An 11,999-nucleotide genomic window follows, 5' to 3' on the forward strand; every position below is an offset into this window, starting at 1 on the left:
TCATTGGTTCAACCGCAACAACACTCAACTGAACCACCTATTCAGAATTACCAGTAACAGAAGTGAATCTCCCCAAAATGATCAGAGGTCACACCCACAGAGCATCATCTTTCACCTCCATCTCCCGTCCCCATCTCCCCTCCATTGACGAAAACGAGATCGCCTTAACACCCTCACCTTCCAGTCCGTCCACTCCTCCAGCTCCCCTACGCATCCCCAGGAAATCTCCCCGTCGTGCTCTTCGCAATTATGGAATCCCACCACCGGCCTACATCCCACCGGCAAGAGCCTACCGCGCTCCACCCCCGGCGCATTACTCCCCACCGAGCTACAGCTATGGCTACCACGAGACCAAGGGCAAGTTTATAGAGCCCGATATAACGGACAGTGGCAGCTTTATGAAGCGGAGGTTTCGCGGCGTGGATAAGAGGAGGGGATGTTGTTTGTTGGTCATCTTCATGGTGGGTGCTGCTATTGTTGCGATTGCTTTGGGTGTTGGATTATCGATAGGTTTGGATAATGCGTAAGTTATAGTCGAGGTATAAGACAAAAGGAGACTGACAAACCAACAACAGCAGCAAGGATATACCACAGGAATCCTTAACTCCAGAGCCAACACCCAAATTCCCAGCTGGATCTTATGCCTTCAGAGCAGATCTCCAAAACACATCTACAGATTGTACCTCCAACCCATCAACATGGCGTTGCTATCCTTACACGCAAGGTTCCTCGGCGACATTCTTCTGGATAATCACGTCCAACGATGATGATGGCTCTTACAACATCTCATCCACCGCAAACCCTTTTGCACCATCTTTCGCAAACCTGACTCTCAAGCGTCTAGACGAAAACACATCGCAAGAGCGACTGCAGTTCTCCTTCTCAATGACCAAGACAGACGTCCCAGACGATATGCTCTCGTCGAGTAATGTTGCTGCCAAGTGTATGTTTGATGATACGCTCTTTGAAGCTACACTTTGGACACAAAGGAATGGTGACGATTTTGATGATGGGTCTGATGGTGACAACTTTGTCGAATGGCCAGGTAATGTCGAGATTGTCCAGCGCAAGATGTTCAGAGGTGGATTGCCCGAGTGTGTGGATAGCCAGGGAGGTATTGTGGGTGACATCAAATCCAGTAACGGTACCTGTGAGTGTCGCTATGCTAATTAGTCGTCTATGCGCGGAAAATGGAATTTACATGTATATAGTTGGTCAGGCGGGCAAGGAAAACATGAGAGGGATAGGAGTTAGTGATACCCAGGAATAAAACGTTCTATAATATATTGCTTGAAATATCGATATCATATAGCAAAAAACACTGTTAGACAGCAACACAAATCCCATGGAAACACATTTCGCCATCCTTCAAAGTATAAATACAAACCAAGCATAACAACCAACTTTGACAAACCATAGACCTCTAAAACTTGCCCTCACTTCAGATAAGCATAAATAGGAACAGCACCAATATCCAGTCGTGCCTCGATCTCTTTTGCTCGGGACATGAGGTTTTGAATAGTTACAGGCATACGTGAGGTAACGCCTCGAACAAGTGCCTCAAGCGCCTGGGACTTCTTTGGGCCTGGTCTGCGAACCACCTTCCCGATCTTTGGTGAGAGGAGGTTCTTGTGAATTTTGTATCCCTTGGAGGGCTTCAGGGGATCCTCGAACCCGATACGCCTAGCAGGGTGTTGAGTAACGCGCTTGATACTCACTATAGACTTGCTAGAAGGGCGTCCAGGCTGGGCAATGTTTTGAATTTGTGCAGGAGGGACGATCGGTGCAGCGAAGTTGTCAGGATCACCACTAAACTGGTAAGCAGCCTCCTCGCGCTCAATATCCATGGCTTCGCCTGACCCAATACCAGCTGACGGACGTTTCTCCAATCGCACCTGGATATTTGCTGGTCTCTTCTTCTTGTTGCGTGTCGTAGCAACCTTCGCAGGAACGTGAGGGTCAGCCGGACGATTTGGTTGTTGCGGCTGCGCGGGAGGTACCTGCTGAGGGTTGGCGCCTCCTTGATTTCCTTGCACAGGACCTTGACGTTGGGACTGGTTCGGAGCCGCCCCCACAATAGCAGGTTGAGTGGGTTGAATGACAGCAGAAGGTTGATTCTTTGAATGTGGCTGCCCGACTGAATGTAATGCTAGAACTCCCATCTGATCTATTACGCCCTGTCGAATGGCATTGGAGTTTGCGTTTGGTGCCTTTGGCCGGTGATGCTCTACCGGTCGAGGACCGCGAACGTCTTTCCACCATTCAACAAGCTCTGTAGGATCATGGTGCCCAGAGTCCTTCCACTTCTTTATGGCTCTCAACATATTCAGTGGGCTGGGTCTATCGCCAGGGTTCTCGTAGAGGCACATGCAAATGAGATCGCGTAGCTCTGGGTCGACCCAAGCATGTCGTTGTTCCTGCAACCTCCAGCCATATGTTTGTGGCCCCTCCGAACCATCAGCTTTCTTATGAGGCGCAGGCCTGAAGGGATACCTCATAATCTCCCGGGTAATCATGGACTCCATCTGCAAACATTTAGATAAATGTGGTACTTCGAACAGAAGAGAATTAAAACTCACCACTCTGGCAATGAGAAAGACATTGGTCCATGTTCCAAAGCGCCCAGCACACTTGGTCCCCTTTTCAAAAATCTCGCCACAAAATTGTCTCCGAGCATCTTTTGGCGGTAATCGGATAGGAAGGTTGTCCCATTCTTTGCTTATTTGTTCCTAGTAATACCCTGTTAGCAATGCCGGGGAGCCCCAAGATGCAATGCGCATACCGGTGTTACAGCGTGGCTCTTAGGAAAATGCCGCAGGCCCCAAATCTTGGCTTCGGTCGTTGTCCTCCATTGAGCGCGCATACACTCACTAAACGCCCCCAAATCATGCAACTGAGTCCTAGTCAGTATATTGGCGTCAATAACAGGAGTCAAGCGGGGTTACCTTGAAAACAGGCTGATATTCATGAGACGGATCTTCACCGATGAGTACTAAGTAAGTGAAGGTTAGAATAGAACTAGAGAAATGGGTTGGAATACTTACCGTTTAGTGCTTCCAGGTCCAGATGGACATCATGGGTCGAATACCATGCAGTCTCGGCATGGTCCAAAAGATCCTCCACCTTATCCAGTTCTTCGGCTCTTTTGTACTCCTGTTCGAACGTACTACCTTCTTCAAAAGTCGGTGTATATGAAACAGTGGCAATTCCCAGGGTATCTAAGCATATAAGTCAGCCAGGAGGAGATGATGAATTCGACAAGACAGCTTACAACACTCCATTATCCCCCAAAGAACTTGATTCGGGAACTCCTTTTTCCCCGGAAAAAAGGCCTCCATGTACTTCCATACGTCGCCATAGGGAGCATACTCAAACACAGCGCATCCCATGCGTTCGGGATCCCAGACATGTCCTTTCCTAAACCGTGGGCGGCACGATGGGTCTTTCTTCAACATCGCCTCATGTATGCCTAGAGATTCCTGGCGTAGATTGACAACTTGAGTTGTGTGTTCCGCATGGTTGTACCGCAGGTGGAATTCGACTTCCTTTTTGGGATCGAAATCGGGCCCCAGAGCCTTCTTGATCACCACTCTTTTGGTCGAGCCATCGTCAAAGCCGATATCCCACAATGAAACATATCCTTGGCCTCCCTTGGCAAGTACTTTGACGAATTTGAACTTCATACCGTACCAACTTCGTGACTCAATGTCTTTTCGAGCATCCGCTTTTAGGTCGCCGTTTGGATCCGGGTCACGGACGGGCATGGGAACAAGCGGATAAGCATCGATTTGGAGTTGGTCGATTTCTTGATCGGCAAGATCAAAAAAGTCCCATACTCTGCTTGGAAGGCGCTTGCAATTCAAAAGGGTAACGCTGGTATCTCCGCGGAGAAGAGCTGACTTGATAGTGAACTTGTTTCGCTCATGAAGACGACACCATTGTCTCCTCTGGGCTGGGGACACTAGTAATACTGCCGATTCGGGGTACTGCAAATCATGGATTCGAATATCACGGCCTTTCATGTTGGGCAATTTGTGTCGAGTTATTGTTTCTGTCGAAAACAGGGATCTCGAGGGAGCATGCGATATTGTAGGTGGATGGTTGGACGGTAATAAGCTTGTCGGGCAGAACAAAGACGCAAGACACAACTGCCTGGGCCTTTCTCAATTCGTGAGTCCTCACATAATTCATACTGGGGAAAGGGAGAATATTGCCTTCTAGGGTAGTGTTCGATGGCGGCATTGTAAGAGGATCGATCTGAATTAGGGCCGTCTAGGACAAAGAGGTGTGGTGATTCGTGGTGGTGTTTTTTGAGGTTCTTTGTTTGGCAACCTGGTGATGTCTTTGACCTTACTGGTGGTCTATTTCGGTCGCTTGGAGCCATATTCGCTAGAATGACTGTGTGACAGGTTGAAAGGTTCTTTGAAAGTTGGAAAGTTTCGTTGTCATGATTAGGTCCGATGGTGTAAGTCAATCATGGTAGCTAAGAATACTGAATAGTCTTGGATGTGTCTTCTTTGTCGCATTGAAATTGAAGGTGGAAATGATGTGAACACTCGTCGACCAACAATGAATTGGACGCCATCGAGACAAGTTCTTTCGACCTTGTCATGCCAGTCCTTCTTTTTCCTTTCTTCATCATGGGACCCAACTTTGATGGGCCAGGGGTCAGGGCGTGTTTGCAGAGTAATCTTTTTGGTGGAGCCTTTCTCCATGAGATTTTACCCGTTTCTGTGGAACGAGGGACAGGCTAATGGGCGGCTAACTAAGTCCAAGGCGAGGAAGGCGTGGGGCACAAGTCTTTAGGCTAAATTGATGTCTTTTTTACCGGAGAGAGGCTCTTTTTCTTATCCATCATGACATGAAGAACCAACATTTGTTTGTATTCACCCGCGTAAAACCCACAACGTCAAGAGTTTCATGGACTACCTGGGATAAGGAGTCCAGAATTACGCCGAGCCGGGGCAAAACGACCACGTCATTGGAAATTGTAATGGTCATTTGATTAGGTAGTTCGGCGTATGAACCATCTTCAGTACATAGGTACCCAGGTATGTATTCAGGCAACTCATGTATGTATGTATATGCATCAACTACAAAAGTATCCGCGCGAGTAAAACTGATTTGACAAGCACCAAAGCTGTCAATCTTTGCTTGGTCTAGTCGCGGCGCTGCGGCTCAAATAAACGCACGAATGAGTAAAGAGGTCATTCGCAGGCAGCTCTGAGACAAGGAAGGGGGACCTGCATCGTCATGAAACAATATACTACTGATTTGCGAGGAGATGTACCCTTTCCCTTTTTTTGCTTCTTCTTGTCACTTGCCTCATCACCTCGTACATGTTGAACCGGGGTCAGTCTTGGTGTGTGGCTTGGTTTTGCGGGGTGATATACCCTGGGACAGGCAATGAGTTATTATTACTTACGGATCCTCGGCCGACTTGATTAATTGTTTGTATGTTGTATCCATCGGGTGTCTGCTGTAAACATATAGCTTAATTGGCTGTTAACCATGATGGCGCTACTGTAAATCTTAGTTGAGCCTCCCTGTTGATAACACTTTATCCAGCTCAACGACAACGATAAACGATCAAGTTCTAATTAACCATGGGAATTCTCCATATGTTTTCAGCACAAAAAACATGCCCAGAGAAGAGGATTCTGTAGACACAGCAAAAATGACAAGATCCTGGGACTATGCCCACCACCCGCCGGATGAATTCCCTAATGCCCCACCAAAGGCGGCATTATCTTTTAAGGCAGAAAGAAACCAGACGGACAATTCCTCGCCTTGCATGATGGAGCTTGGAGATTTGCCGCTGTTAGTTATACCCAATACATTGCCTACACACCTCTTTCACACCCTAGATGGTACTATGCATGGGGAGAAGTCAGTCCCATGATACCACAGAAACCATCCCATCCCATACCTACCCTACTACCATGCAGAGTGACATTCTACGACCGGCGATGTGAAAAAAGGAGATCAAAACCAATGCAGTTTAGCACCCTCGGATTTTAAAAGGAGTCTCGTTATCAATTTAATCCCTACCATGCTGCTACTGCTACTGTCATGCCGCAGCCATGAGGGCTTGTATCATACATTCTGGGACAGCAGACAGACAACATACGTTTCTCTCTCTACCACCATAAATACTCCCCTCCCCTCCTCTGTGTTGCCATTCCTACTTCCCTTCCTTCCTTCTTCTTCTTCTATTGTATCATCCATCTCTTCCTTCATACACAATCTTATCAAACATTGTGACAATGGTCAACGTTCCAAGCATCAAGCTTAACAGCGGCGCCGACATGCCCCAGATTGGCTTCGGCCTCTGGAAGGTCGATGACAACTGCGCCGAGGTTGTCTACAACGCTATCAAGGCTGGTTACCGTCTGCTCGATGGTGCTTGCGGTATGTCTTCCCCCCATTAAGCACAATCACAATCAACATTACCCGTCTGGTCACGTCACGGATCGATCTGTCTCTTACAAGACAATCCGTCTGCCCCTCCTCTCCAGCTCAACCCCTGCTCATTGCCCCTCAACTCGCCTACCAATGGCCCGAGAAAAGCCACAATACCCCTGCAAAACTACCCCTCCACCACACGGGGAGCTGCTCTACAATGTGGGGTGGCAGCTTCATGAAGCTCTCTTTTACCCGGACAAGCCAACCTGGCCAGGCCAAGACCATCCAGAATCTGACTGACATGATTTCGCAACAGACTACGGCAATGAGAAGGCTTGTGGTGAGGGTGTCGCCCGCGCCATCAAGGAGGGCATTGTGAAGCGAGAGGACCTCTTCATCGTCTCCAAGCTCTGGCAGACTTACCACGACAAGGAGAACGTCGAGCCCATTACCCGCCGCCAGCTCGCCGACTGGCAGATCGACTACTTTGATCTTTTCCTCATCCACTTCCCCGTCGCCCTCGAGTACGTTGACCCCGAGGTCCGCTACCCCCCTGGCTGGCACTACGATGACGCCGGCACCGAGGTCCGCTGGAGCAAGGCCACCAACCAGGAGACCTGGGAGGGTATGGAGAACCTCGTTGAGAAGGGTCTCGCCAAGTCCATTGGTATCTCCAACTTCCAGGCTCAGGCCATCTACGACCTGCTCAAGTACGCCAAGATCCGCCCTGCTACCCTCCAGGTTGAGCTTCACCCCTACCACCAGCAGGCTGAGCTTGTCAGCCTCGCCAAGGCTGAGGGTATTGCTCTGACTGCCTACTCCTCTTTCGGTCCTACCGGCTTCATAGAGCTCGACATGGACATTGCCAAGTCTGCCTCTCCTCTCATGCAGCACGAGGTTTTCACTAGCCTTGGCAGCAAGTACAACAAGACTTCCGCTCAAGTCCTTCTCCGATGGGCCACTCAGCAGGGTCTTGCTGTCATCCCCAAGAGCACCACTCCCCAGTACATGGAGCAGAACTTTGACTGCTTCGACTGGAGCATCGAAGAGGAGGACATGAAGCGCATCTCCAAGATGAACCTCAACCTCAAGTTCAACAAGCCTACCAACGTAAGTTCTCACTTTGCTTCTAAACACATCCAAGTGCCAATGCTGACTCTTCTTGCAGTACTTCCCCTCTGACAAGCTCTGGATCTTTGGTTAAATAATATGAAATTTGATGAGTAAAAAGAAAGAAGCATAGGAACATGACAATTATTGGGATATCAGGCGTTAAATGACGATGGGCTGCATTTTGTAGAACCGCTTTCATAGAATACAAAAGACAGTTAACCCTTCCACACAATGCTGTATGAGATGTGCGTCGTTTTGACAAATGACTTCATCTGTGATGTCGAGACATGAAGTTAGCATGTGGTACTCAATGCTCAACATCTCGAGGACAAAACCCGTCTGGCAAGCGAATCAAGTCAACTGGTTTTGATCGAATCATGTATTTCTATGCTCCGTTGATACCGTCTTCGAGTATAGATAAACAAAACTCCTTCCCTAAACGCCTTGCTTTCTATGTTGATGCCTTCCGAAATTGAATTCTTATGTTCTCACAAAAGCTACAAGACGAGTTAGTTAAGCCACACTTTGGTGCGCTCTCTAGGGGCGAACTTACTGGCATCAATCTGTTTGACCTGTCGTAATGTTAAACGGATCCTGTTCCTATATGCCACCGGCTCCTGCAGTTGCAGCGGGTTCCCCTCAAAGTACACTGTTGTCAAGCTCTTCTTGTCGGCGAGATACTTGGCCACCTCCTTGTAGTCGCCGATAAGGTTGTAGCTGGCCCACAGCTCCTCCAGCTCTGAAAGCAACTCAAGACCCTTGATACTAGTGATCTTGTTATTCGAAATATCTAGCACATGCAGTTTGGGGTTGTGCTCTAGACCCTCCAGTGACTCCAGCATATTGTGTGAGATATAAAGCTCCTCAAGCGTAGGAACATCCTTGAGTGGCGACAGATCGCTTATACGGTTGGACTGAATACTGAGGAGGCGCAGATTAGGCATGCCACCGAGACCAGTGAGCTCAGTAATTTTGTTCTTTGCTAGCCAGAGCTCCTCGATCGCCTTCAGAGAATCGAGATTCTTGATTTCGCGAATACGGTTCGATCCGAGCTCAAGAGACGTTAACTTGTCGAGCCCCTCCAGCCCCTCGATTTTACTGATCTTGTTGGCGACAAGGTATAATTCCTTGAGTTTCGTCAAATGGTTGATATGCTTGACATGCTTGATCTTGTTGAAACTCAGGTCGAGACTCGTAAGGTTCGTCAACTCGTCCAAGCCGCGGATGTGAGAGATGAGGTTATCGTAGAGGTCAAGGTCTTCAAGGGTTTCGGCGAGGGCGGAAAGGCCGTCGATCTGCTCGATACTGTTCTGGCGGAGGCAGACTCTCGAGACATTCTTGAAGCGCTCGAGGCGCAAGGAGGAAATTGAGGCGATACGAGAGTGAGAACACATGATTTCGTCAGTCTCGGGGTCTTCATCGTCGAGAAGGTCTGCTCAGGATTATTGGTCAGTATCTCATTGCTGCCTATGAAAAAAATGAACATACCCTCATCAGCGTCAATCTTCTCCCCCTTCATAATATTCTCTTCATCAGAGTACTCGGAGTCGGTCAAAGCCTCAGGGTTTGCCATGGACAGTGACTTTGGGACGCGAAGCTTGCCGTCCCAGCCCTTGCTGTTCCTGAGGCCAGGGCTGGAGTCGCCATCTGCGCGCGGAGATGGCTGATCATCGCCCTCGGGGATTTCAATGTGGGCATGAACGTCGTTATCTTTGTCGGAGGCAGGCATGGTTGCGAGTTTATATTTGGTGGGGTTTTGTCAAAACAAGAGACGAAGTGGGCGATGATGTAGGTATCAAGGTAGATATTGAAGGGTCGGTACTAGAGTAATGGATGGCGGGGCAGATGCAAGTTTGTAAGCGACTTTTACGACCAGTAACTTAGTGGGAGTGGTTAGGCGACGTGAAGGACAAGGTTGATAGAAAAATGTGAAGAAAACTGATGGACTAATAAGCCAGGTAGAGGTGGAAATTGCTGATTAAAAGCTGAGAAATTAATGCACGGTAAAAGGCAACGAGTATGGACCGTTTAGGTTGAGTTGGTTCCTGAGGTGGCTGAAACAAGATAATTTGGTGGGGCAGAAATGTTGATCGTTGTAACTGTATCGCTATGATATCAGCAATCACACCACGGAACACATGAGACAATTGATCAGACAATTGCTTTGATATTTTGTTGGAGGTTAAAGAATATCAGTAAAAAGGCTCAATTAAATCGGTGAGGGTTTTGACAAAGAAAGACCCGTCTGTCTTATACCCGCATGTATTTAGGTAGACTAGATATGTGCTGATAAAGACATCAACCATCAAGTCCATTACCTGTCCCTCCATCATCTTCTTCGACTATCACATCCCCAATCCGCACACTTGCATCCCTTTCAGATCCAGTGACAAGCGAACATGTCATAAACCCTGTACCCCTTGTGCCTAACTACAGCATCCCACATTTCTATATCCCTTGTCAGGTGTTTTTTTCTTCCATCGTCGACCACAAATGCCATGTGATGCAATGACCTTGCGCACTGTCGCCGTCGCATTCCCGCGCCTTCGAACTGCTTGCGTAGGAATAAGGCCGCGTATCCGCTCCAACGCAGAGAGACTTGCATTCTTGAGGCCTTCGCCAGGCTGCATGAGACCCTTGCATGTTGCGCCTTTTCTCATGCCGCCGCTGCTGTTCACTGGCTTATTCGTGGGATTATGGTGCTGGAAGTGTGCAATGATGGTCTTGTTCCAGAATACCATTATCTACAATCCATTTTTGCCGCCCAATGCGCGCAGTATGACCATTGATGAGGTTTCCCGTAACTGTGGACGTCTAAAGTGGAGGGAAGAGAGGATCAAGTCTCTGGACGGTACTGAGATTGCTTTGTGTGTAGCAGATGTACCGTCAGTATCTGTACCAAGTCCTGCCAAGGCCAAGACAAAGACTCCCATCTACATCCTTTACTTTCAAGGTTAGCCAATCCCGTTGGTCGCGTCTTATGGTAGCTTACCAAGGACCATAGGAAATGCATCGTCGCTACCACCCAGACTGCCAGATCTTTCCTGGATAATGCGTCGAGCTCACGAGAGTGATCCGTCGATCCAGTATACTATTGTTGGCCTGAGTTACCGAGGCTTCTGGACGTCTCATGATCGACCTTCAGAGTCAGGAATAGACCTTGATTCACAGGCAGCGCTGCAATGGATAGCTGAACTACATGAGAGCAAGTCGGAGAAAGGTGACGGAACAAAGCCAACAGTGCTTCTCTGGGGGCAGAGCATTGGTTGTGGCTTTGCGACCAATCTAGCTGCCAAAGGCGAATTCCCTCATAATCTGACAATAGGTGGTCTCATACTCGAAACACCATTCACAAATGTTCGAGCTATGCTCCAAGCGTTATATCCACAGACCTGGCTCCCGTACCAATATCTTTGGCCATTTCTCCGAAACCATCTGGATAGCTGGACCAACCTCGGCATGATAGCCAAGAGATTTCCAGGCACGCCGCCCGGGATATTCATCGTAGAAGCGGGAAAGGATGAGCTTGTGCCTGCCAATCACGGCGAGGAGCTGTTCCAGCGATGCCAACGGGTTGGGCTTCCGGTGGAGCGACAAAAGGTACGCGGGGCACTGCACAATGAAGCCATGGTGAGAGTAGCGGGCAAACAAGCACTCGCGCACTCCATCGTCACGGCTGTTACACAGGCACGGCGATATGAGGGGCGAGAAAGGGGGCAGCTTCGAATACTGCAAGGAAGGAAGGAATTGGCTTGAAACTGGTCAGCCAGAGGGGCGAGTAACGTCGTCTCAAATTCTTTTTTGGCGTGAATTCGGAACTTGTCGGTCATCTGCAGGCGTGGATGTACAAGGATGTACAGTGTGTGTGACTGCCAAATGCCGTCACACTCAAGGAACTGATCCCGTATAACGGGCAATGTCACCGTCGATGCCCTCAAATCTCATCCCAGACTTGAACTAGAGGGTCACTAAAACCCAGCAGACTGTACCGAGGGTGGAGGTGTTGGGAGAGCTATGCCAGGTACCTTACCTTGGTGCCCCTTGCTAAACCATACCCACAGACCATGGAACAAGGCTAGATGGCCCACTATCAATTAAAGAAGCATGGGGGAAAAGGGAAAAAAAGTTGTTTGCGGTTGAGAGTGCTCGGAGGCGAGAAGCCATGATGTGAAGTCGTGAGGATTAGATACATGGCTGAAAGCTTCATCAGCCATGCATGATTGACGCATCTTGATACGAGTCTCAATTGAAGCCAATTGAATATACTGAAGCTTGCGATTCGAATGATGCAAAAAATGACGAGGCTCGGCCATTATTCCAGGGCTTTGCAGCTCCATCATCGAGCATGCGTTATCATGCAGTCTCATGAGCTTGAAGGCTTCTGCCTTGAGAGGACCCATTTCAGAACGTAGAGCCCCACAGTTGCTAATTGCAGAGGCGAACCATGGCGCTCTTCGCCCGCTGTAATTTGTCACGTACCG

The 11,999-nt window shown here is 48.8% G+C and overlaps 5 protein-coding genes across 5 annotated transcripts; 3 read left to right on the forward strand and 2 right to left on the reverse strand.

The window, feature by feature from the left end:
- Positions 1-77: 77 nt before the first annotated feature.
- On the forward strand, positions 78-1,254 carry EDB82DRAFT_471742 (uncharacterized protein; the record flags this gene model as incomplete). The annotated part of the gene is made up of 3 exons (XM_025729869.1): positions 78-523; positions 576-1,150; positions 1,220-1,254. The coding sequence occupies 3 exons, from the start codon at positions 78-80 to the stop codon at positions 1,252-1,254; spliced, it is 1,056 nt and encodes a 351-aa protein (XP_025589051.1).
- Positions 1,255-1,283: 29 nt separating this feature from the next.
- Positions 1,284-4,236, reverse strand: EDB82DRAFT_65774 (uncharacterized protein). The gene is made up of 6 exons (XM_025729868.2): positions 3,272-4,236; positions 3,045-3,218; positions 2,946-2,992; positions 2,783-2,893; positions 2,580-2,729; positions 1,284-2,525 (listed from the first exon to the last, which is right to left on the reverse strand). Exons 1-6 carry the CDS (start codon positions 4,020-4,022, stop codon positions 1,437-1,439), a joined length of 2,322 nt encoding a protein of 773 aa, XP_025589050.1. The 5' UTR covers positions 4,023-4,236; the 3' UTR covers positions 1,284-1,436.
- Positions 4,237-6,077: 1,841 nt separating this feature from the next.
- EDB82DRAFT_65842 (NADP-dependent oxidoreductase domain-containing protein) lies at positions 6,078-7,872 on the forward strand. Its single transcript, XM_025729867.2, has 3 exons — positions 6,078-6,411; positions 6,722-7,515; positions 7,574-7,872. The coding sequence occupies exons 1-3, from the start codon at positions 6,267-6,269 to the stop codon at positions 7,607-7,609; spliced, it is 975 nt and encodes a 324-aa protein (XP_025589049.1). The 5' UTR covers positions 6,078-6,266; the 3' UTR covers positions 7,610-7,872.
- EDB82DRAFT_65836 (uncharacterized protein) lies at positions 7,793-9,595 on the reverse strand. The gene is made up of 3 exons (XM_025729866.2): positions 9,007-9,595; positions 8,072-8,950; positions 7,793-8,015 (listed from the first exon to the last, which is right to left on the reverse strand). Exons 1-3 carry the CDS (start codon positions 9,245-9,247, stop codon positions 7,999-8,001), a joined length of 1,137 nt encoding a protein of 378 aa, XP_025589048.1. The 5' UTR covers positions 9,248-9,595; the 3' UTR covers positions 7,793-7,998.
- A 431-nt stretch (positions 9,596-10,026) lies between these two features.
- On the forward strand, positions 10,027-11,274 carry EDB82DRAFT_521011 (Alpha/Beta hydrolase protein; the record flags this gene model as incomplete). Its single annotated transcript, XM_025729864.1, has 2 exons — positions 10,027-10,471; positions 10,523-11,274. 2 exons carry the CDS (start codon positions 10,027-10,029, stop codon positions 11,272-11,274), a joined length of 1,197 nt encoding a protein of 398 aa, XP_025589047.1.
- Positions 11,275-11,999: the final 725 nt, after the last annotated feature.

Source organism: Fusarium venenatum, assembly GCF_020744135.1.
Source record: "Fusarium venenatum strain MPI-CAGE-CH-0201 chromosome Unknown EDB82scaffold_1, whole genome shotgun sequence".
Classification (NCBI taxonomy): Eukaryota; Fungi; Ascomycota; class Sordariomycetes; order Hypocreales; family Nectriaceae; genus Fusarium; species Fusarium venenatum.